The 25,631-nt window shown below is 40.1% G+C and overlaps 1 protein-coding gene across 1 annotated transcript in view; it reads right to left on the bottom strand.

The window, feature by feature from the left end:
• The window catches only part of KCNK10 (potassium two pore domain channel subfamily K member 10), a 68,028-nt gene that overhangs the window by 4,506 nt on the left and 37,891 nt on the right, over positions 1 to 25,631 (bottom strand). Inside the window, exons 4-5 of the mRNA XM_075104474.1 lie at positions 23,983 to 24,143; positions 1,877 to 2,063 (exon numbers count right to left, since the gene is read on the bottom strand). Coding sequence (XP_074960575.1) covers positions 1,877 to 2,063; positions 23,983 to 24,143 — 348 coding nt within the window. The remainder of the gene's footprint in view (positions 1 to 1,876; positions 2,064 to 23,982; positions 24,144 to 25,631) is intronic.

Consider the following 25,631-nt stretch of genomic DNA (forward strand, 5'->3'; position numbering starts at 1 on the left):
GTTTTGCTGTTAATCGCTCCCCATAGACTGTATGAATCACTCTCTTTTTTCCAGTCTTTAAGTGTGAAACAATGGGAGGTGGTCGCTGCTGTTGCTACGGTACAAGGCTCTTCTGATCATACGTGTCCCTGAGGAAGCTTGCTATGAAAGAGATTATCTAGGTCTATCTCATGGAGTAATCAGATGACTGAGAAAGTATGAGACCACTTTTTTCAGCCTATCAGATATTCTGTTTCTTCAGGCTCCATCCACAGTTTTATCTCCAACAGTATTACAAAAACTTTCCCAATTTGCCAAGAGCTGGGACACATTCTAGGTGTAATAAATCAGCACAGCTCCATTGATGCTGTTTTACCCAACACAATGTAGTGTTTTTGATTTGATATTGAAGGGACAGAGACACTGAGAGATTAAAGTGACAGAAAATAAAAGTGACAAAAAATCTGTCTCAAAACCAGCAATAAAACCCATATCTCCTGGTGATCACCTGCCTTAAACTCTTATGGGATTTCCTCTGAAGTTTTGTCATTCAGGGTCCTCCATTTGATTTTTGAAAAATCCTGGTTGTTAGGAGCCACCCAGCTGTGGATTATATTCTCCTAATCATGTTGGATATAGAACAATTTAATTTAATATTCAGAGCTTCTTTACTATTATATTATTAAATAAAACAATCTGAAGTGTGATATGCTTAAGAAAATTATTGTGAATTATTTTTATTTCACACTGTTATACCACAAAGACAAAATATCAGTGAGCTTCTCTTCACATTTAAGTGGTTAAAATGGACCAAGCTCATACAATCACATCTATATCCGAATGCTCATAAAACACTTCTTTTTTATATCTGGGGCTTTGTTCAGTGTCCTTTTTTTCTCAATAATTCATGTCTTCTGTGCCATTATGTCATTAAAAAAAGGAGGAATAGAGTCTTCTGCACAAAAAGGCTTGTCTGCAGCTCTTCAGCAAAGAAAACTTTATATATCTCTGTAGTTTCATTTGATGTTTTTAACTCATTCATATTTCACTAATTTATAGGAAGTAACAAAACAGTAGCATAATATGGCTGTTTGTAACACACGCATCTTAATGCCTTTAATTAGGACCACTAACGGGAATGAGGAGTAGAGGTCATGCACTAATGGGAAAAAAAATCCACTTATTTTAACCACCTTTTAGCTAGTAAAGCAGTTGTGTGGGAAAAAAAATATCTCTTTTATCTCTCCAGCCAACAATCTTGACTCCCTTTTTAGAAATTGATAAATATGGATATTTATAGCTCCTGCTAGTACTGTATTAATCTTGGAGAGTATTCTACTACTGAGATGCATACCCCATTAGTCCTTCTCTTCCTCCATGAGTTTCCTTAACAGGGCAACTGTAATGTCAAAATTTCTGCCAAGGTTAGAGAACAAAATACAGTTTCTGAAAAGCTGCAGCTCCTGTAGTAGCAGCCCACTACTGCAGTCAACCAGAGATTTCTCCAGCCCTGTGGTTCAGCCCTACTTCATGCATTCATCATTTTGGGCTACTTGCTTCTGCAGTCAGCCTCAGATTGAGCCCTAATAGACTAATACAAACCTTGAATTCAATAGGAAAGTCATTTGACTTGTGCATAATACATTGCATGATAAAGCATAATCAGGACTTCCCAGGCTCCCATTATCTACGCTGCTGCAAGCTTGTAACATGCAGATGGCAAGGCACCTGGACCTTAAATCAACCTGCTGTCCTATTGCACAGAAACCCCAACAGAAACACCTGGCATTATTTCACTGGAATATAATACATTGTGAAAAGCCACCTCTCTACACCAGAAAACAAATTCTAAGAGCCAAGGTCCCCATGCACAGCACCTAGGCTCAAAGCTGCTCACCTGCTACAAAGTCACCAAAGCCAACAGTAGTCAGAGTGACAACCACAAAGTAGATGGACTCCAAGGCTGTCCATCCCTCAATGTGTTTGAAGATCACTGCAGGAATAGTCACAAAGACAATGCAGCCTGCCAGGATGAAGAGGATGGTAGAGATCACCCGGATCTTTGTTTGACTCACTTGCTTTTTCTAGAAAGATGAAATAACAAAAGAAAAAAAAATATTTTAAAGTGGATTTCTGGGACTGTATACCTTGTGAATGGCACACTGATCATGCTGGTGTCACCTGGTATGTCTCCCGCCTTTTGTGAGCTCATTAGGTGGAACACCGCCCTCCCTCCCCATTAGTGAGTCACCTGCCCAGGTAATAGTGAACCCCTATATCTGGCCCCAGAAAACTGTGATTCCCATTTTCCATGCACTAAGCAGTTACTAACCTACCAGAAACACAGCCTGGAGAAAGTCCTGAGCTTCAGAAAGGCTCCAGTACTCTCCAGTTCAGGTTCAATGCATAAGAAAAAGTGCACATTCACACCTCATACATGTATATGTACACCCACATTGCTTCACCAGCACCAAGCATTCAATAAGCAAGACCAAGACTAGAACGAAAATGAACTTTTTCCTCTAAAACACTGAGATATTATGTAGAAATATTTCATGCTTTTAGTTTTCTAGACTCAAGATTTCCAGCTTTCGTTCACAAATATGAAGGTTAAATCTGCTTTTCAAAAATAGATAGCTATATTATTGCTTTACTCCACAAATAAAGAATTTATGTCAAATAGCAAATAACCTGAGATAAAAGGACCTACGTAAAGCCACACTGGAAAGTTCTTGAACAAAGAATATGTGTATTACTGATTGCTGTGAACTGAATACAAATATGAGCAGTGTAATTGCAATGTTTTACACTCCCAGATCATATAAACTCTCAATTCATTTAATATAAACTTAGATTTTGTTTCCAGTAATATTGATGCAAGCCTGGATTAACACAGCTGATTCTGGCAGATTTATTTCAGATTTTCTCTACTGTAAATAAACTCAAAATTCAATAGAGTTTCACAAGAAACCTGGAAATTACTAGAAATCTTATTGTGGATTAATTACAATGGCAGTGTAAATTCTGTATTTATCCTGATCCTGGAAAAGGAATGTGGAGGTCACTGTAAATCACATATCTCCAAATTAGTTTTCGAAATCAAGCATCTCCCTTAACCCAGAAATGAGATCTCATTTCAGATTAGGATATTGCCTAGGCAGGAAATAATGTCTCAGAAGTTATCTTTATAATTTACAAAAAGGGATATTGCCTGAACTAGTTAATATCTAACCAGCTGTGAGCAGTACCACTGCTAAAGCATGAACATTTGTTTTGGAGGTGCAATGTCAGACCATTATTAGGCACTCATCTGACCTGGGATGCTCTGCATTTAGAACCCAGGTAGCAGCATAGATATACCATATTTCATAAATACTTTTAGTTCTGAAACTGTGAGGTGATCCCTACACTTAATTTATGCATGTGCACATTGTTTTCTGTGTCTGGCTAAACAGAAATGGTTAAGTAAGATTATTAATATAATGCCCTAAATAAGATTAATCAAATACAAGATATGGAAAAAACTGCCACTGAAGTACCACAGAGAAAAACAGCACAAGAATATAAAACCTGACTTGACTTCTTATTTCCTCTTTTTCTGGAGAGTCATTCTGAGCAATTTGCTAAAATCTAAAGGATGATCTAGCTTCTTTAAGGGGTATGGACACACATTCACAGTGGCAGGCTTTCAGACTTACTGTACGTGTGGTGAAGAGAAAGCAACGGATCATATGGATTTTTACATGGTGTCTTAGACTGGCATACTTGCTTTTTGTCATGGAGGCTGAGGATTTAACCAAGTTGTAGTATGGCCAAGGCGACTTGTCCACTTCTACTAAATGCTTCACTTTCCTGATACATAAAAATGAAATGGCTGACACCTTGCTAAAGTGGAATTTAGGAGGCACATGCAGTGCTGTATAGTACTGGGAATCCTCGGACAAAAAGTACTTTGGAGCTGCCAAGCACTACTAGTAAAGCAAAGTTATGCATAGTAATCCTTCCTCCGGTCCCCACATAGCAATATTAAAATGCATTTCAATATGTGTCAGGATTGTCTTGTCTCATGGTGGAAACAGGAGTGGAAATAATGGCCTGCAAATCAGTACCAAATGTTCAGGACATCACTTGTTCATAAGCGATAAATTCAGCTGAAGGTGGTTGGGTTTTTTAAGTAAAAATGGTAACTATGTTAATGAGAGGATCTGCAGAAAGGCCTGACTCATGGTTATTGTGCACCTCACTCACCCACACAAAAGCAGAGCAGCTGAGGGTCTATTTTTTTCTTACTCTTCCACTGGTATAAATAAAGTCAGAAAGCAATGGTGAATCAGGCACAGCATTTTTAGTGCTACTGAAAAGAGCACAAAAGCAAGACTCTGAAGTAGGATTACTTAATGGACAATAACACATGAAATTCAGGGTAAAAGTGAAAAGGGGCATCTTTTTACACTAAGAGGTGCATTCAGAGGACATTCATAGTAGAGTATAACTGCTATAGATCCAAAAAGCGTTACGGCATACATGTTGTTATTCATGGAATATGTACATTGTAGTAATCACACATTACAAAAAGGTTGGTTTGTATGGGCTTTTTTTGCAGATGGAGCTGGCCTTACCATTTTACTACAAAGAACATAACTTCGCGCTGCCCAGGTTCTCAGGAATAAGGAAATGCAGCCTTTACATTCCAGTTTTGGCACAGTTGTATCAAGACAAGGCTAGATTAGCCTAAGCTACTGCAGTATTACACTGTACCAACTCATTATTAAAAGAGAGAGAGAGATATATAACACTATGTGTATATATATAACACTAAAGTTTGAGAAATCTGAAAACGGTCATACAAACTTCTCTTTTAAATAGTATTTGCGAGCCAAACACTGGCAAATAGCTGAGCAACTCCAGCCAGGCTAACACATCTTCTGAGCCCATTTTGTGGCAAAATACAGAATTTTCTATAGATGTCAAAATCAAACAGTAAGAGAGGCCTCTCTCCAGGAAAAGTAGTTAATCTCATAGTGATTTAAGTAAAATTAAAACTCTCCACATTGATGAAGCAGATAATTTGTAAGACGTTAATCAAATATAAATAAATTAGTGCCTGCTAATGAGAGAGACTACAATTTAAATCTACCTACAGCTAATCTGGAAAAGATTAAAGGGGGAATCTAAGAAGAAAACAATAGTTTTCTGTGATATAATCACTGATGAGGGGCTATTTCGATTTACTAATGAAGGTGCTGATTTTATTCTTAAGGTGGCTAAGTGCTAAACAGGCAGCATCACCGACATCATCTTGCTCATAGTAATTCAAACAACCTACTGTCAACCTGGTCTAATGCCAGGAGGGTGAGGACGGACATTCACATGAAAACACCCTTATGAGTGGAATTTAGTTCTTTCGCATCTTTTCCAACAATAATTGTGACCTCACTTTTTCCTTATTTTCTATTACATACATGGGGGCTCTTATCAGTTTTGATCTTATCCAATAATTTCAGGAATTAAGAGAAATCCTTTCTTTTTTTTTCCGCTTTTCTCTCTCTTTGGTCCTACAGATCAAAGTTGATGAACTGGATTCTTCTATGGCTCCTGCCCTTTTCAGGTGAATTAATTCAGGCACAATTTTTCTGATCTGACTGTTGACAACAAAAGGACCACACAAGGTTCTTATGTTCCCAAGCTGAGACCTCAGGGACGATACATATTCCTTCAAAAAAAGAGTAGGACACATTAATTGGATCAAAGGATGCTGCAGCCATTTATCAGACTAGATTAAATGCTAAATATACGGAACATATATATTTCCACGAGCAGAATATTTCATATATGCTTATTCCAAGATTTTCTAGCATCACCTCCCATTTCACAGAAACACCCCAATATACAGTACTACTCAACAAAAATAGCACTGCAACATTTGCTTCTTCACAGGGAGCTCAGATGGCTCCTCCATCTTCCAAATATTTTCTTTTCTGAATTCCTGACTAATATCCCCAAGACTCCAAGCAAGTTGTTTACCTTTTTGTCTAGATGACCAATGTCATATTTTTAGTGCTAGTATAATGTGCTTACACGGAACATGCTGTCCTCACCTCTCCACAATGCTCTGTATTTTGGGGCACTCCTCCAAAGAAATGTATATCTTTAACATTTCTTTTGTCCCCTTCACCTGCTCTTAACTCTATGCCCTCTCCTATCCTGCAAACTGTTCTTGGAACACATTGCCTCTGCCCATGCATTAATTAAACAGCTTGCTTTCTAAATCACCTTCTCCAGATCAAATATATTAACAAGAGGAAAGCCAGTCTTTGTACTCAAAGCATAAAACAGAATATCACACATATTGGTTCTATTTTTTTTCTCTGCCACAAACGTTGGGTATGTTCTTAGTCAAAACATTTTTGCTAGGCTAGTATAGACAGTGCAATAGTCATAGCTTCACACTGCTTGCCTTTCAGCTCAGTTAAATGTAAGCCAGCCATGATCCAGAGCCTGGCACATACTTCAGTAAGGTGCGATGCCCATCTCAACAGGCTGTACAGAAAGACTGTCACAGCACTGGGCTCACAGAGCACCTTGGTGATGAGCGGTATGATCGCATCAATCTCACTTCTGCCATTACCTCTCACCGTGGATTTCCTTCTAACTTGTCCTGGCTCTTTCACATCCAAAGTGAGACTGAAACTAAATGTATTTTAAATATCACTAGTTTATGGAGAACATCTAAGAACCATATAATAATCTTTTGTTCTTCTGTGTTCTCTGAACACTGCTGGTTCCAGCTGGCTCCAACGGACCCACAACAGAACACTGCTGAACCCCTCAGACAAGATGGTGGTACCTATGGGAAAGTGCAGAAAGGGCAGAAATGCTGAACAGACAGAGGAGGAGGTAACAGAGGAGGGAATGAGGGAATAACAAGGTCGGGGGAGATACTCCATGGTAGAACAGGTACTACTCGGGAGGGACTGCAGCCCATGGAGAACCAGTGATGGACCAGAGGAAAAGGGTTGAGAAAGGAGCAGCAGAGAGAAGCCACTGAGTCCTGACCCCAACCCCTGTGCCACTTGCTGCTGCAGTGGAGGAACTGAGTGTGCCCTGCGGCAATAACATGGGTGGAAGAGAGGTGTCTGGAGTGGAATGATCCTGGGAATGAAGCTGAGCCTGGAAAAGGGGGACGAAAGGTGTTCTTGATGTTTGTGGTTTTTTCGTTTCCAAACACCCAACTCAGTAATTAAATATTTATGCTAATTGGCAATAAATTAAGTTAAATTCCACAAGTCAAGTCTGTTTTGCCCGTGACAGTACTTGGTAAGTGATTTTGCTGTCTTTATTTTGACCCATGAATTTTCTCACTCTTGTTCTTCCTATTTTCTCCCCATGCCACTGCAGGGAGGGGAGCGAGCAAGCAGCTGTGTGGGTGCTTGCTGCCAGCCAGGGCCTACTCACCACATCAGTGAAGAAGGCAATATCCCTTAAAAGCATAGCAGCAGAATTCTAAGTGATATATTTTAAAATATAGACAACATTTAAGACACTGTGGGTTAAGAACAGTGGTTTGAACCATTCCACTACAGACAGGCTTTCCCTGCTGTCTAACCAGCTCTCTTAGTGCCTCGGTGCTATTTTAATTTTCATGTTTTATAAAGAATGCTACTATTGCTGCACAAGAAGATGCAAAATCCATCCCGTTTCTTAACGGTAGGAAGTACCATAGGGAAGACAGATATAAAAAGCTGTAAGCACTCATATTTGTTACTAAGCTTTGGAGAGAATCCTGAACACATACAGGGCCTAGGTCAGAGTAAAGAAGGATTTTTTTTTTTTTACATTCCTACTTTTCCCTTTAAAACCACACTTCTGTGGGGTGTTTGTTTAAACCCAGATGGGACATGCAGCAAGCTTCTCACAGAGCAGCAGCTTTCTCTAATGATATTTTTGTAAATCTCTAGGCATGGATCTTACTGCAGTCATAATGTGAGTACTGATACTGTGTTATGAAAACACAGAAACCCTGGCTTAGAAATTTTCTGGCCTTGATATACACCTTTCCGATTGTCCTCATTTTGGCTGATATAAAGTTAATTTTCCTCCTAGTAGCTGGTATAGTGCTGTGTTTTGGATTTAGTCTGAGAATAATGTTGATAACACACTGATGTTTTAGTTATTGCTGAGCAGTGCTTACACTAGTCAGGGACTTTTCAACTTCCCATGGTCTGCCAGGTGCATAAAAAGCTGGGAGGGGACACAGCCAAGAGAGTTGACCCAAGCTGGCCAAAGGGATATTGCATACCATATGACATCATGCTCAATCTATAAGCTGGGGAGAGTTGGCCTGGGACAGGGACTGCTGCTTGGGGGTGGGCTGGGCATCGTTTGGCAGGTGGTAAGCAATCGTATCGTGCATCACTTGCTTTGTATATTATCATTATTATTATTATTATTATTACTACTACTACTACTTCTTATATTTTACCTCATTTTATTTCAATTATTAAACTGTTCTTATCTCACCCCACGAGTTTTCTCACTTTTACTCTTCCAGTTCTCCCATTCCACCGGAGGGCAGTGAGTGAGCGGCTGGGTGGTGCTGAGTTGCCAGATGAGGTTAAACCATGACACCAATCTTCTTCCTCTCTCTAGAAACTACACATAGGGCTTTCTGATATGCATTAACTAATTTTTGCATGTTGCTTATTATGCTGCTGAAGAAACAGAAATAACAATAATGAGCCAAACCTCTGTTCTGGCTGAGCTGTATTCAGTCCAAGAGAAAATACATGTTGAGTAAGGGGTACTTTTCTCAGACATTGGAGCAGACAAAGGACAACAGAGGTTCATGGCACAGCCTTAATCAATTTCGCTTGCAGAGGACGATTTTGGAATGTATGCTTCTTCCTTCCTTCCTGCAACTCCCTTTTGAGTTACACCTATATCTGCCTCTCCCAGGGAGCGCAAGAATGGGTCAATAGTTGTTGTTCCACGTCATTTCCCTGTACCGGAATGGATTTTACCTTACCATTCCTAGTAACCCTGATTTTGATCAGTGCTGAGTCAATGCTTTCATTTTGTTCATCTGTGCAATTCGGGGGAAAAAATAAAATGCATTTATGATGGTGCAAAGAAAAGTGCCACGTAGAAGCAAGACTAGATTTATGAGTATATGCTCAGCATCTAATTAAGAAATGCACTGAAACAGAGAAAGACAATTAGTGTAGCTAGATCAATGAGAGGTCTAGTTAGCTACTGCATGACATGACCACTTTCAAAGACAGCAAGAAAAAGAAAATTGAACTTCATGTTAGAAATATCTCCTCTTAGCAGGGAGGAGAAATTCAATATTCCTTTTTTTAGCTGTTTGGGCTTTCTTTTTTTTTTTTTTTTGGTTATTTTTATTTTGTTTTGTTTTCTTCCTCTACAGTGGAATAAAGCATCCAGATTCCTTCATACTGTTGAGTTTTCAGAACATTTCTTTAGTGATTAGGAATGTAACATCAGCATTTGTAATGCTAGCATGCATGCTTTGTTGGACTAGTTATTGGAAGGTTAAACAGTGACCTTTTGAAACAGGGAGTAGATATTGAGGCTAGACTTCTTGTATCTGTTTCTAGAGTGCAGTTTTCAGTTTCAGCTTAGTTTGGAATAACTGGCTAAGCAGCCTTTCCTTGCCCTTCTCAGGTACATTAGCATACATCATTCTCCGCAAGAAATTATTGCAGAAGCCTCCAAAGAGTATTTGTATTTACCACGAGATTTCTTATAGATGTTAACACTATAAAGATTGCAATATTGCAGTCTTTCTAGAGAAAAAACACTATTTGTGCCTAGCCAAGTAACCAAAGAGTGAATTTTACTGTAGGTGGGATACAGATCCCAGAGGTGTGGAAGGAAAGTAAAAGGAGGAAGAGAGAGCACCTCCCCCCGGGCACAAACACGGAAAGACTGGAAAATATCTCACCCCTGGAAGTGTCTTTCCATGCCACAATTCTCCCCCTGCTCCTCCCAGCCTTCTCCAACATTTTGCAGGAGCTGCCACTGCTTATCTGCAAAGGTAAAAGGAGGGCAGGGAGCACCTTCAAAAGGTAAGGTCTGGCATAGGGTGAAGGGCGCATCAAGTACTTTGTCCCGTGGCTCAAAACAGTTCTTATTGCCACAATGACGTGTGCATGTGCCGAGGGAAAATATGGACATGTGTATTACATTAGAGAGTTTAAAACTGTGGTTTGACAGTCCTAAAAGGTGAAGGTTGAATACATAAAGCAACATAACACTGAATTTGCCACCTCCATCCAGCCTGTTTGTAACCTGGAAGTAGCATCTCTTAAGTGAAAAAGTAGCACAGTCCTCATGCCTGGGATGAGGCACCACGTACAGGTACCCTCATGAAGCAATTTCTATCTGTTGCCTTTAAAGATCCATCACCCCCCTCACAATCAGTCTCTGATCCTTCCTCCAAGGTTGCCCATGGGATTTTTGGAGGATATTCTGAAGAACACTGTCATGGTTTTAGCTGGGATAGAGTTAATTTTCTTCACTGTAGCTGGTACAGTGCTGTGGTTTGGGCTTAGTATGAAATAATGTTGATATCATTATTATCATCATCATCATCATTATTATTATTATTATTCCTTTCTTTTCTGTTCTATTAAATTGTCTTTAGTTCAATCCATGAGATTTGCCTTTGGTGTTTTTGATTCTCTCTGCCATCCCACTGCAGGGGCGTGAGCGAACGGCTGTGTGGCATTTAGCTGCCTGCCAAGTTAAACCACGACAGATATAAATCAGGTTTTCAGAGATGGCTACACCTGCATCAAAACCCTGGGACATAGGATTTGGTATTTCAGCACTGCACTGCCAGGAAAACAGAGAAGTTTCCACAGCAATATGACCAAAACTTAAGGCACTAACAAAAGGAGGATATTTGCTATTAGTGCTTTGGAAAGAGTTTCGCTTTCAGGCTGCTGGTTGAAAAATTCACATTCTTTGACATTAATCAGCAGCTTCCACTGAAGTATCTTATTTTTTAAGCTTCATACAGATTATCTAAGAAACCCTAGCTGCTCAGTAAACTCTTAATCATGCTTTCAGCTCCCGTTTGTCATGTGTTTCATGAGAGACAATTGCTTGAGACTCAAAGGATTTCTTTCCGGTGCACTTCACTGCAATTAAAAGTTATGTGACTAATACGGTTTTTAGCAAGAGGCAGGGAGGTATAGTTTTACCATTTGCAATAGTGGTTCCTGAGCATTTCAAACTATAAAGAAGGATTGTTTAACTCACTTCCTTAATAGGAAATCTGGGATACAGGCTTTGCATGGAAAAACAACTTGCCATTGCTTATACTGAGGTCATTCTGAATATTAACCTGGTTTGAAACCAAATAAGAGGTGCAAAGATTGGGCTTTGATACTGAGAAAGAAATAATGTTCATCTTTTTTTCACAATAGAAAACAGAAAAAAAACAGATAGTGGGAACAATAGGGAACAAAAGGACAGATCATATTGCAGAAATAATCCCTGACGTACATAAAAAATAGCCTGAGTATGTTCAAATTAACTGTGGAAGAAAACCCCTTCCTGAAAACTTACTTCATCATTACTCAATTGGTTTTGTGTTCTTTAAGGATGATAAAACATCCATAGACTGATCCATGATCCATAGAAGGGTTTGGAAACCCTTCTGCTCAGTGTCAACTGCCAACTACTCTCTTATCTTGCACTTAAATCAGCTTTTTAGCCACTAATTGCCTACTACACCTGTCTTTGTTTTATTAATTAATTCTGTGGAAACATTCAGAGATGCTAAAATATTAGGCAGCCTACAAAAAAAAAGCTAAAGTAAATGAAGAAAATAACTGAGGATCTTGGGTTCATAAACTTCAATAGCTGCAGTCTATCCACAATCAGAAAGCAATGTAACAAAAATTGCTTCCCAATTGAAAAATTAACTATTACAATTTACTGTAATACAGATAGCTACCTGAACATTGATAAATAAAGCCTTTGTATTAATCATGTATTCCTGACTAGTTTTTGTACAATATTCTGTTTTTAAGAGCTGTAAGATATTATGAGCACTGCAGTTCAGTGACAAGGGTATGACTCTAGTAAGAAGAATTATTCAAGGTTTGAACCTCTAGTAATATTGAATAATGAAGAAAAAAAAAGAAAATATATTAAAAGGCCTGACATAAGCATGCAAAACAGTACAAGATTTCCTCTGAAGTGCCCTGTAGTCAACAGCTGCACTGTGCGGTGCCTAACACTCATAGAAAGAGGTATTGCATTAATATCAGTGATCATTACTTTGGGGGATGGACACCAATACATATTGGGTTTCAGTTTTGGTGCACTGGAGCTGACTATACACTGAGTGATAACACTATATAGTCTGGATTTAAGCTAGTTTTAAAGCCTGGTTTCAAAATAGTCTTTTCTCCTCTGTTTATTATCTTTTTAGCGAGACTGATTTGACTCTAAAATTGGAGCAATTATTATCTCTTCCAGTTGTGGGCATGTTCTCCCTTCTTAGACCTGCTGCCTTCTCTTTCTAGCAACCCCAGGAATGCCCTTTCAACTACCACCAGGCTCAACACCTCCTGGGGCTCTCTTTAGAGATAGACTTACTTCAAGACCTTCATGATCCTCTCTTTGAAGTCACCTCAGGCTGATGCTATACTTCTCACAAGCCCTTACAGGCCTAATAGATGCTGTTGATAAAACCAAAAAGTTTAAAAGATCTTTCAGAGATGTTAAGATCTGAATTTAACTGTTCAGGTTAATATTAACCCTTAAATTATATGCCAATTTGCAAGAGGTTGTTGACTTGCAGGATTAAAGAAAGATGTGCTCCACAGCCAGCCCACATAAGCTTTAGACTCTAAACTTACACTCAGCATCAAAGACCAGTGGATAAGAACAAAACAGCAAAAGGTTTGCTGCACTTAGATTATTTTCCCTGAAGCAGATTAGCTGTAAGCATCACTAACTGAATTAAATACAGTTAGATGAAATAATATGCCAAAACTGGGATCCGCAGATGTTGTCATGAATTTTTAGTACTAGCATACTACCTCAGCACTGTGCAAAAAAAGATACTTTCCTGCAGCTCTGATACAATAGAGGGGGGAAAGTGATCCAAAGAGTAAAACCAACATATTCAAGACCATAACACAAACCAGTGGTTGAACCTAAAATAGAATTCAGGGACAAATTTGGCTGTGGTGGATGAAGAGTCAGTGTATGTAATGAAGTCACAGCCCACACCGTTAGTTGTTTAGTTCACCCATAGGACTACCATTTGCCTGTATCTTCCTTTGGCACTGGAGCATGAGGGCTACTAAAGCAGGTGATCATCAAAAGAAAAAAAAAAAAACCAACAAAAACTTCTTGCTATCTTTCCATCACTATAATTAAAGCACTGATTAGAAACATGAAAAAAGATGTAGCCTGCAGTATCTCAAAGAGAAAAGTATTTCAGAGGCAGGTATTGTAAATGTACCACTCCTGCCTTTCTTCCTCCAGTTCAACTTTGCAAAAGTCTACAGTCACACTTCTGCCATTGCTAGACATACTACAGAGAAGAGCCCAGATGGCCCTGGGTCTGGACTGCTTTACATCCAAGAAAAGCAATTTGAACAACTCTCGTTAAGAAGGACATTGAAGGAGCCCAGGAAGGAAGGAGCAGAGAGAGGAATACATTTGTAGAGTACAGAGAGACTAAACAGTGTTCTTTGTAACAGATATGTTACTGATGGACTAGAGGAGAAGGCACCCAGAGTTTTCCAACCTGGAGCATGCATCTTGACAATGAAGTTCTGCATTTCAGGAGCGCTCATGGATTTTGATTTAAACAACTGTCAGACAACATTTTTGAAAGGATTGAAACACAATTCCTCACCATGCTCTATTGTTTTCTGCATAGTGAAACTCCTTTTCAAGAGGATGGGGGGAGGAGTGCACCCATCAGAAATGGTTCACAATCCACTCCAGTGTGGTGGGAGATAGATACACTGCTTGAATTGCTGTATGCTTGAAAAGTCACTGTGCTGAAGTCTTATTTTCCTGAGGAGAGCATATCAGCCTTAAATCGCTAAAGACAAATGATTCCAAAGAGTCTAACATCTCAGCACTGACTGTGTTTTTAAAGACAGTTACTTTTGGTCTAAAATAAAGTTTGAGGGAGACAATCTGAATTAAACAGGGGCTGTGCATTTGCTGACTCTGGTGCATCCATGCTCCGTATATTGCTCTTCCCAGCTGCTTTCTGCCACACTCTTTATAAAGAGCCTACGCAGGTGATGCAATTTCTGGATTCTTACAGTGCCTGCATTCCCTAGTTTCACTTGTATCATCAGCTAATTTACAAAAAGCATGTCCTTAGATTTAAAACAGAGGAACTGAAAATGAAATTAAAATACTTACCAAGTTCATAAGGCACTCTGGATGTATTGCTGGCAAGTACTAGAGTGTATCTAGATTTTTAAATTATTCTTATGTTGTAAAGTCCATTTTCAATGAAATATGCTTTATGAGGATTATGAAGAACAACATGTTGCCTTCAGACCACTTCTGTTAGTATTTAGCTATGCATGTATCCATAAACTTAGTGTTAACTAGCTACAAAATTCAGATCTGGGTCTAGGATTTGTTTTAAATCACCCATAAATTTCAGGATGCTCAGATTTGAAACGCACATTCAGGTGCTTACCGACTTGGAATAAACACCACGTAAGTATCTACATACGTAAACCAATCCTTTGCTGACTTACCAGCACCCCTTTTTTAACCTTGCTCAGGGAACTGTGACTCGCAGATGGACCTTTAAGGTGTTACAGACTAAAGAACAGATAGTGAGCTGAGATTGTTTACACCCATTTGTTCCGTGTTTGTAAATCAGTGTTCAAAAACACTTATTTTTATCTATACAAGCTTTCACCACATGGGCTTTTTTTTTTTCTGAGCAAGTTATTCTGCTGTGTGGGGAGCAAAATGGAAACAGCATCAAAGAACCAAATTCCCAATTAGTGAGAGAGGCAGAGAATCACAGGAATGAAATGAAAAGTCTTTCAAGTCAGCATACTCTATACTCTGCATAATATTTCTCTCCAAGGCTACATCAATGTTGGCCTTTTCATAACAAAGTGATCGCCTGTATGAGGAAAACGTTGCATAATTTCTTCCTCAAAATTTTCCTGCAGGTAACTTACCAAGTCCATATGAAACATTATTTTTGCTGGTAAAAGGGAATTCTGGGAATTCTGAGGGAAAATTTCCTCTTTCATTGTGTCATAAAATAATTTAGGTTCGAAAAGACCATGTCTACATATCTTTTAAATACCTCCAGGAATGGTGACTCCACCACGTCCCTGGGCAGTCTGTTCCAATGCTAGACAACCCTTTCAGTGAAGAAATTTTTCCTAATATCTCATTGAAACCTCCCCTGGCACAACTTGAGGCCATCTCCTCTTGTCCTATCACTTGTTACTTGGGAGGAGAGACCAACCCCCACATCAATAAAACCTCCTTTCAGGTTGTTCTAGAAAGCAATAAGGCCTCCTTTTCTCCAAGCTAAACAAACCCAGTTCCCTCAGCTGCCCCTCACATAAGATTTGTTCTCCAGACCCTTCACCAGCTTCATTGCCCTTCTTTGGACACGCTCCAGCACCTCAATGTCTTTCTTGTACTGAAGGGCCCAAAACTGAACACAGTACTCGAGGTGCGGCCTCACCAGTGCCGAGTACAGGGGCACGATCACCTCCCTGCTCCTGCTGGCCACACTATTTCTGATACAAGCCAGGATGCTGTTGGCCTTCTTGGCCACCTGGGCACACTGCCGGCTCATGTTCAGCTGGCTGTCAACCAACACCCACAGTTCTTTCTCTGCCACGTGGCTTTCCGGCCAGTCTTCCCAAAGCCTGTAGCGTTGCATGGGGTTGCTGTGACCAAAGGGCAGGACCCAGCACTTGGCCTTGTTAAACCTCACAGAATTGGCCTCAGCCTATCAATCCAGCCTGTCCAGGTCCCCCTGTAGAGCCTTCCTACCCTCATGCAGATCAACACTCCCACCCAAATTGGTGTCATCTGCAAACTTACTGAGGGTGCACTTGATCCCCTCGTCCAGATCATTGATAAAGATATTAAACAAAACTGTCCCCAACACTGAGCCCTGGGGAACCCTGCTTGTGACTGGCTGCTAACTGGATCTAGCTCCATTCACCACCACTCTTTGGGCCCACCCATCAGCCAGTTTTTTACCCAGTGAAGAGTACGCCCATCCAAGCCATGTGTAGCCAGCTTCTCTAGGAGAATGCTGTGGGAAATGGTGTCAAAGGCTTTACTGAAGTCTAGGCAGACAATATCCACAGCCTTTCCCTCATCCACCGGGTGGGTCACCCTATCATAGAAGGAGATCAGGTTGGTCAGGCAGGACCTGCCTTCCATAAACCCATCCTGACTGGGTTTGATCACCTGGTTGTCCTGTACGTGCCCTGGAATGGCACTCAAGATGATCTGCTACATAACCTTCCACGGCACCAAGGTCAGACTGATAGGCCTGTGGTTCCCAGAATCCTCCTTCTGGCCCTTCTTGTAGATTTGCTAACCTCTAATTACCTGGGACCTCCCCAGTCAGCCAGGACTGCTAATAACTGATTGAAAGTGGCTTGGTGGGCACTTCCAGCAACTCCAGTATGTCCACTCTCTCAGTACCCTTGGGTGGACCCCATCCGGCTCCATAGACTTGTGGGTGTCTAAGTGGTATAGCAGGTTGCTAAACATTTCCCGTTGGATTATGGGGGCTTCGTTCTGCTCCCTGTCCACATTATTCTAGCTCAGGAGCCTGGGTACCTGGAAAACAACTGGTCTTTCTTACTATTAAAGACTAAGGCAAAAAAGGCATTAAGTACCTTGGCCTTTTCCTCATCCTTTGTCACTATGCTTCCCCCCACATCCAATAAAGGATGGAGATTCTTCTTAGCCCTCCTTTGGTTGCTAATGTATTTACGGAAACATCTTTTATTGCCTTTTACAGCAGTAGCCAGATTAAGTTCTACCAGGACTTTGGCCCTTCTAAGTTTCTCCCTTGCTACTACTGCATCCTTTTCTTTGCCTATATATTTTCCTGACCATTTAAAAACACTGTTTACAAAACAGTGTTTCCACAGTCTTAGTACACTGAGGCACTGTTACTGGCTGAATTCTGTGGTATCAAAGTGATAATAACCAATAACAGAATGCAATTAGATCTATTGCAACAATAAGAAATTCTTACTAGATTATGGAAATGTAGAACTTCTTTCTGGTGACTGACTTTTTTATATTTCTCAGGCATTTTGTTTTGGTGGAAATGACCCAGTAAATTGTTAGGCTAAGCTGTAAACACTGAAATTTCAGCTCATAAATCTTGTATCATTTTGAAATAATACTGTGTACGTGCACCAGTAGGTTGAATTTCACACCCCATCCTGAGATCTCTGTCCAGTGATAGGATGCCAGCAGATGGCAGATTGATCTTTGTGCTGGACTGTTCCCCTGTGGAAGTTCTTGAGTGAATTAAAAAAAAAAAATTGTAGCTTTTTTCCTTACAGAAAATCACAATGAATAACATTCTATTAAAAAAGAAAAGATAGGGTGTTAATATCCTTGGTAGGTTTTTAGCAGATGATGTAATAACAGACTGATGCTGTCTAGTAATGAAATGCAATAAAACAAAGTAAAAGAGATTGTGTTGATTTCTCGTGTATTTTGATTAGATGACAGGAAGTGGAGAGGAAACTTCCACCACTCTTTCATTAACTTAATCTGCTCAGAAATGCATGTGTCAGGCCATATATTCAGAACTACAGATAGGATCTTACTAGCTCACATATCACTTAGGTTACAATACCTTTTTCTATTAACCATGTCCCAGGCTTTGAATTCAGTAACAAAAGTGCAAATCAGAATGATTTTGCTGGTTTGCCTAAGCAGTGATCTGGATTTGCATTTCTGGTTTTGGGAACAATCTCATCTGAAAGTTTGATTCAGCTGCCAAAAAATTAGAAGAATCAATGCTGACATGGGGGCTGGAAGAGAAAGCACAGGGTGGTGTCTGCCTGGCAGGAAGCAGACATGGTTCCTGGGCTATGGTCCTACCCTAGGGGAGAAAAGATAAATGGAATGGTTCAAGGAAACCTTGAGCAACTTCTCTGAACAGCAAACTTTGCTGAGAACTCACTCATCAGTCCCACACTGCAACTGGTTTGATGTGAGCCAAGGGAAAGAAGAGAGAGACCAAGGGGAGAGATAATAGATCAAATGAAGGGACAGAGCAGAGACAAAGAAAAAAACCTGTATTTTTAAGCGGTCCTCCTCTGCGTGGTTACTCTCTTGTAGAAAGGTTTTTCCCAGGATCTGTTTTCCATTTAGGTTTAGATAAGGAATTTATAAAGGCAATTCCTGTCACTTGTACAGTAACAAAAGAGATCAGAGAAGCCAAAAATCTCTAAAAAGAAGTTGAATGTCTAAAAGAAAGCATAGCTAGGGTAGATCTGATGTATTCAGAAACACAAACAACAAAGTTTAGGAAAAGTAGAGCTTTGGCAGTTGCTAAAATAAGGTGTTCCATAAGCTCAGTGGGACTTCTCTTACTCCTGCCCCAGCCCCATCTTCCAACTAAGAACTACTTTTCCTAGGACTGTTTCAAGTTTAAGGTAATGCCTACTGCTGTCTTTCAGAAAAAGAAAAAAGGGTGTATATCATTTTCATAACACTTACATGTCTCTTAAATCTAGAGCAAACTGTTCCTCAAGAGATCAATGAGTGAACAGGTTCTCTAAGCTGAAAACCTGAAAGACAGGTTGCAGATGTGTCTGTTCTGGCAAGTCCCTGGTTCAGTGAAGTGTGAGCTGTTTACAGAGACATTGTGTTTCTGCACAAAGTAGTATATTTTCTTGAGGTGTGAGCTCCAGGGGTGCAGCCTTGCCACGATCCATGTCTCTGGCTTCTCACTCACACCCCTGTATTGCAGTTCACACCGTAACAGCTGTTCTGCCAGACCTGCCCTCAGCATCATGCTGTAAGCCAGAGGAGTGAAAGCAGTAACCAAGTCCAGGAACTGCTCACAGTGGTTTCACGTTAGAAGCTGGAAAATCCTGGCGCGCTCATGTGCCCAAGCTGAGTGCTTGCATCTGTACTGAACTGCAAGATGAGGGAAGATCTGTCAGGTTATGCTCATCCCATCTACTTTCAGTGAGAATCGAAACACTTGTTACAAGTTTTGAATAAAGACTATCTGAATTTAGCCTATATTTAACTCATGATAATGACAGCTGCTGTGTTCTGTAACTGTGCACTCTGCCTATGGAGTGCCTTCCTTTCTATCTTTAGGAGCTTGCAGCCTCTGTGTGTACAGAGCAAGCCAAAGGAATGGGGTTTGATCTGCTGTTTATTATAGAAACAGTCTCGGGTCATAAGATCCCTCACATATGTAAGATAACAATACTACTTTTATGGTTTTATGTCACCTTGGAATGCATATTTAATTTCTGTGGTGTCTAGAAAGCTTTGCCAGGTAAAAACTATTTATAAGCATTATCAACTTTTTAATTAGATTTTGAGTGTGTACATGGTTTTCTCAGATGGGCCGGGAGAACTGATTCATCACTGAACCCAGATATTGAATGCTTGTGACCAGTGCATATAGTGAATCTGGTAACCCTGTACACATATCCATTTTCTGCAGAATCACACTTGTATGCATGTGAGAACAGACTAGTAACCAGGTTCTGCCCCAGATTGTTGAAGATGGGACATATAGGAATAATCAGTAGCTGAGTAGGTAGGGCTTGCGTGGGGGATGCTTCGGTTTACGTCTCTGGCCTGGTTGGTGTTTACTTACTTGTACCGAACACAATTACTCCAGTAGGACAGATGGCAGACTAGCCAATGTATGGTGTTTGGGACACCTCTTTGTATCCCAGGCAGCGTCACTCTGCCAGTGCCTTCCTTTCCTAAAATGGTCACGAAAAGCTCCTGGTTTTACAAAGCATTATTTTGCAATGAAATACTTCCAGCCCTACTTAGTCACAAATGAGTAGTTGTTTTCCTGGTTATCTACACACCAAAATAGTGGCCACATTTTGGATTACAGGATGAGCATGGCATGTGTCCAGCTCCTCTGCTAAAATATTCTGTCAATAATGTGGGGATAGTGTGTATTTGATAAGCGCAGATCTCTCTCCCCCTTTATGAAGTTCAAATTGTTCTTAAAATTCCCACAGAGTGTGTGGGCTGATCACTGCAATAGCTAAATGTGGCTCTAATTTGTGCTGCTAATTACTGTAGGTTTGGTGGGGCTCTGCACAGGTCATGTCAGAGGCAGCAGAAGTGCACTAGCACAACTCCTCCGGGAGGAATCCTCCTTTCATCCTTCCAGCTATGCCAGGAGATGACAGGGGCAAGCTGTCCCTTGCGTGGCATGGGCTCCATGCTCAGTTACGCTGTTGGACGGAGCAAGAGACCTGTTAAGGAAATGTGTCGGGTGAAAAGACTGCTGTGCCAGCAGAGAAACCTTCCTCTCCTTCCCACCTGCCAGTGTGGGCAGTAAGAGCCACTGCCTCTTATCTAACTTCAGAAACAATCCTAACCACAATGCAAGATCAAGTTGCCTTCAAATACCATCTACCTGTACAGACAATGACAAAGTTGCAAGGATTTCAGAAGCTCTTGCCTTCCCTGACACCAGCTGCGTAACATCCCTAAGGGTGAATGGGATAAACAGAGGCATGGGAGACATACAGAAGCAGAGACATATGCACATGGAGACTTGATATATTATAATGCCCAGGAAACATGCAAAGTTTCTTCCCATTCCCTTCCCCAAGGGTACAAGCTGGACTGTCCCGTATTGCCCTGAGGATCCACCAGAAGGCAAATAATACAGGTAGCTAGTGAATGCCATCTTAGAGACTCAGCTACAAGGCCTTTGGGGACAGACCAAGCACCGATTTTCATTTCTGTTAACTGCTTTTCAAAATGGGATGATTAGAACTGTATGTGATATTCATGGTGCAAGTGCACCATGGATTTGTGCAGTGGTAAAATGGTCTTTTGGTTTTGACCTTTGCTGACACTTTTTTCCCTTTTTAACTGCTGCTAAGTTTTGCAGTGTTATTTTCAGACAACCATCCACAGAAATCCCAGGTTCCGTTTGGAAAAGTGAATTTTGATACTATCCCTGTATGTATATATTAGGATTTCTTTTCTTAAAATTAATATGCATTATTTTATATCACCACACTGGGTTCCATTTATCCTCTTACCATCCTTTTGCAGCTTCCATTTTAGCTATCCTGAAACATCTAGAGATGTAATTTGCAGACACTGCCACCTCCATATTCATCTTCTTGCCTGAACCATTCCAGACCATCTCTGTTAAAACGGTAAGATTCCAGCAAGGACTCCAGCAGAATCACATCAATTATGCTACCATCTATTCCTAATCTCCATTTACCCTTTAAACATGTACTGACATGTGAGACCTTCTCTCTTACCTCATCACAGCTTCATTTCCTTATAGTCTTTGATGAGAAAACTGGTCAAAATCTTTCTGGAAATTCAATTCGTTATATCACTATATCATTGATGCACACTCAGTCACCCCTCAGATAGCCCCAAAAGATTTGCGAGGCACACCACCCAACATTCTACTACATTTTTCAGTGTCTTTTTAACCTATGCTTGATCCTTTTAGTTTCCTCCTAACTATTCCCCTAAGTTTTATGTCCTCTCTTTAAAGGTTGGAGCAGGTTGCTTTACACCCACAAACATGCTGAATTTGCGTTCATTACAGAGACAGTTACAAACTAAGAAACAGAAGTTACACATTCAACTAAATTTTGTTCCCTGCTCAGGATTAAATCAAGAACTGTTACTCCACTTGTGGATTCATCTGATTAGGTCCAAATATTTATGGAGTCTAACAATGTAAACACAATGCGATAATAAATTACATAATTACTAAAATTATAATTATTATTATATTTTGCATTAGCTAACAATATAAAGTATATAACGTGTATAATATACTAATGATCATATATAATATGTCAAATGTCATCTAAATAATCATATAAAGTGAAACCACTGATATTAAGACTAGTTACCAACATACATATAACTTGTAAACTATATCAGGAATATTTCATATAGCTGAACCTCATTGCTAGGAATATTGAAAGAAATTATGATAACCCTGTCCACGAAATCACAAAAGAACAGATAAAATGGATTTATGAGAATCAAACTAAAAGGAATAGACATACATCTTGGCTAAACAAGGGGACCACAGATCTCTAAATTGCTTTGGAAGCTGACAAAATACCAAGCAGGAAAAGAAATTGTTTAGGTTGTTATACACAACAAGCAACTGCATTAACTCAAAAAAAGGAAAGAGTACTTTGAATACCAAAAGAACTCCCATTATGTGCCAAAGGACTATATTCTGTATGAAACATGACTATCAACATTCATCTGCGAATCTTGAAATACTTCAAGTAGAGCATGTATTATTTCATTCATAAACTATCATGCTGACAGTTTAATGGTCTTTGTCCACGTCACAGAGAAAGACAATATTACAGCTGACAATTAATCAAAGACTTTCTAACTCAATTCACATCATGACTTCGAGATTGTAGCTTTAATACAGCAGAAGCAGGCTGGAAGGTTCAGAGACTCCTTCGAAGTGAAGCAGGTATAATAAGAGGCTAGGTAAAAAAGAAATTAGGGATCTTAGCTAACTTCTGGGTTTACAGACCCAACCTCAGCCACTTTTCAATAACCTTATTCTCTTTTCCTGAAAATGTAGGCCATTTTCAAGTGCTCTCCAGTCAGGCATGTACATGCTTACTCACCCATAACCACTAGTCACCTTTTTCCACATTTAGTCTGAGAGATACTCTTATGGCTGGTCTGGGACACTTAACAGTAATTTAATCAAAAGGGAAATTGCCCATACTCTAGTCTAATACACAATTACTTACTTTCAAAACCAGTTACAAGTAATTTGCTCTCATCTGTGGGAATGTTTTAGAAATAGGTGTCTATTAAACTAACCAGCTTGGACAGCTTCTCATCCACTTCGTCCCTGGAAAGACTTACCTCCAGTTACGCTGCCTCCAAGGGAAGCATCACACAGGTCACTTCTAGAAGTTCTGCTTCAAAGAGAGAATCCCTGAAGTGAACCATTGGCAAATTAGCAAAACACCATTTGCCAGGTCTGTGGCACTGCTTGCAAAAGAACTGTTTATGGTGATACAGACTCAAAAATAGAGGGTACTGTCAACATGAAGGGAAATTATATACAAGAAAGTCTATACAGAAATCTAATATAGGATATACCCATGGTAGCCAGGGCAGGTAAATACCATGAAGCCGATTCCAGTTAGTGGCATTATGCCAGTTTTTGTAGCTGCAGGTCTACTCCAGCGCATCTGTCCTCTTGCAGTGAAAGCATATCACTCAGCTGTCTCTCTTCCTAAATTTGCATTCACTCCAGTAACCCTGCTTTCCAAGTCTTTTAGGCTTTATTAGTAATACAGTCAGAACTTACTCTGCATCCCTGTTCCTCCAGAAGTTAACACTACCTTCTCTCTGTTTTCAGTGAATGGACACACATGTCCAAAGCAACTTGTGGTGTTTTGAAGGCTGTTTTACAACCAGTCCTTGTAAGGAACCTAGCTTAGGAGATACACTCCCCAGAGACAGCCTCAAGAAGGAAACTGAAAGCCTGATCTATAAACTCTGCGTCACCATCTAGAGAAGTCCTTTTCTCTCCACCAACTACAGTTGCCCCTAAGGACATTAAGCATCATCTCAACTAGACATATAAATATTTAATGGTGCCCAACATGTAAATATTTAATGGTGCCCAACATATAAAAAGGACTGCAGGTAATAGCAACACAATTAAAAGCAAGTTATACAACACAAGCAGAAAACTGACAGTGAACTTACTCTGAAAACTTTTTCCACCCTTGCAATACCCTTCCCAAAGATGGTTCCAAGTTGGTCTCCAATCCCAGCCAGCAAGAAGCCAAACAGTGGAATCCCAAAGATGGCATACAAGATGCAGAAAACCTTGCCTCCAACAGTGCTTGGGGCAATGTTCCCATACCCTGAGGAGAAAAACAATTGTCAGACTCTCACAACTTGGCTTTTTACATGGCTTTTTAGAAAACCTAATGAGTTTTAAAAACTGCTGTTCCTGCAGATATACCTTTGTTCCACATGTAATTCCTATTTACAGACTTTCTAAGGCATGAATTTCCCAGGCAAGCTACTGCCTGTGATTCAGTTCTTCTTGTAGCCTCAGTAATCCATATTTTCTATAGACTCAGGTCCTATCTAAAGTTGTGGTTTGATTAATTCATCTAGCTTGACTTATCATGGCACAAAAATCTCTCCATGCTGGCCTGGTGCCTGCACACTGCTGCTTCTCTTGGCCCGCACCATCCATGTGAACTTAACCTTAGGAAGCTACATAGGGCATTACAACTCCAGTAGCCATGATATTTCTGTTAAAATGTTAATGTTAAAGAGAAAAAAACAAGAACTGTGGCAGTAATATTTTCACCTTTTTATTTAAGATCAGGTATCTTTATTGAAATGTTGTAGAGATTTGTATTCTGACTAAACATAATTATTTGAATATTAAAATATAAAACAATCACAAATCACTGATGAAATAAAGTGGAAACACAGAGCATCCAGAGAGATGGAGATCTAAGAGAGTATCTGCTTCAGCTACAGCAATTGCTCCTGGGCCTTGGGAATTAAGGCTGGGCTCCCAGGTCCTAATCCTTTTAGGTGTGTGACACTGGCACTGGATACACCTCTCTGTCATGGGATGGTGAAAGGACTATGCTGACACACAACACTGCCTCTCCCCCAACCCACAGTCCTTTTCATGGCTACATCTGTGATCCCAGATTTCTCCTAAAAGTCCAAGAAAATCCAAGCTCCACAGGCCAGTGGACTGAGGTTGATCAGGTAGTCTGCTGAGTCTCTGCTGAAGAAGAGCTCTAACAGGGCCCTGGTGGATAAAATAAAACCATTTTCATGCCCAGACACAATACATAGACTTTATGCAGCCTATAAAAATCTCATTCATGGAGAATTTTAAGTAAACATGGGCAAAAATCCAAGCTCTTTTCAATAAGTTATTTAAATAGCAGATGTCAATGGATATGCCTACATAAACTACACCTACATAGTGGCATTTATTTTAATGAGTAACTTAAAAGGTTGTCATTTGGGTCTATTGAGTAAACAAATATTAAGGGAGGGGTTTCTTATATTTGATTCAGAAATATTTTCTTTCTCGCGACCTGCTGGGTTTATGCTACCATTAAAAATACATGGTAGTGTGGCTTAGTATACAGAGGAACATAGGGAGGAGTACAAGTACACGCTATACAATATCGCTTTCACCCTCTCTCTGACAACAAAGAAAAGGCAGAGCCAAAAGCACAGACTCCACTGTTTGCCACAATCGCCACAGCAAGCCTTGTAACTGCCACAGGATATATTTTTGTTGTATTACCTGCATAAAGAACTTGCAGAATTCAGACAGATTCTCACACTTCAGTGGAGGGTTATGTGAT

Source organism: Phalacrocorax aristotelis, chromosome 9 (genome assembly GCF_949628215.1).
Source record: "Phalacrocorax aristotelis chromosome 9, bGulAri2.1, whole genome shotgun sequence".
Taxonomy (NCBI): domain Eukaryota; kingdom Metazoa; phylum Chordata; class Aves; order Suliformes; family Phalacrocoracidae; genus Phalacrocorax; species Phalacrocorax aristotelis.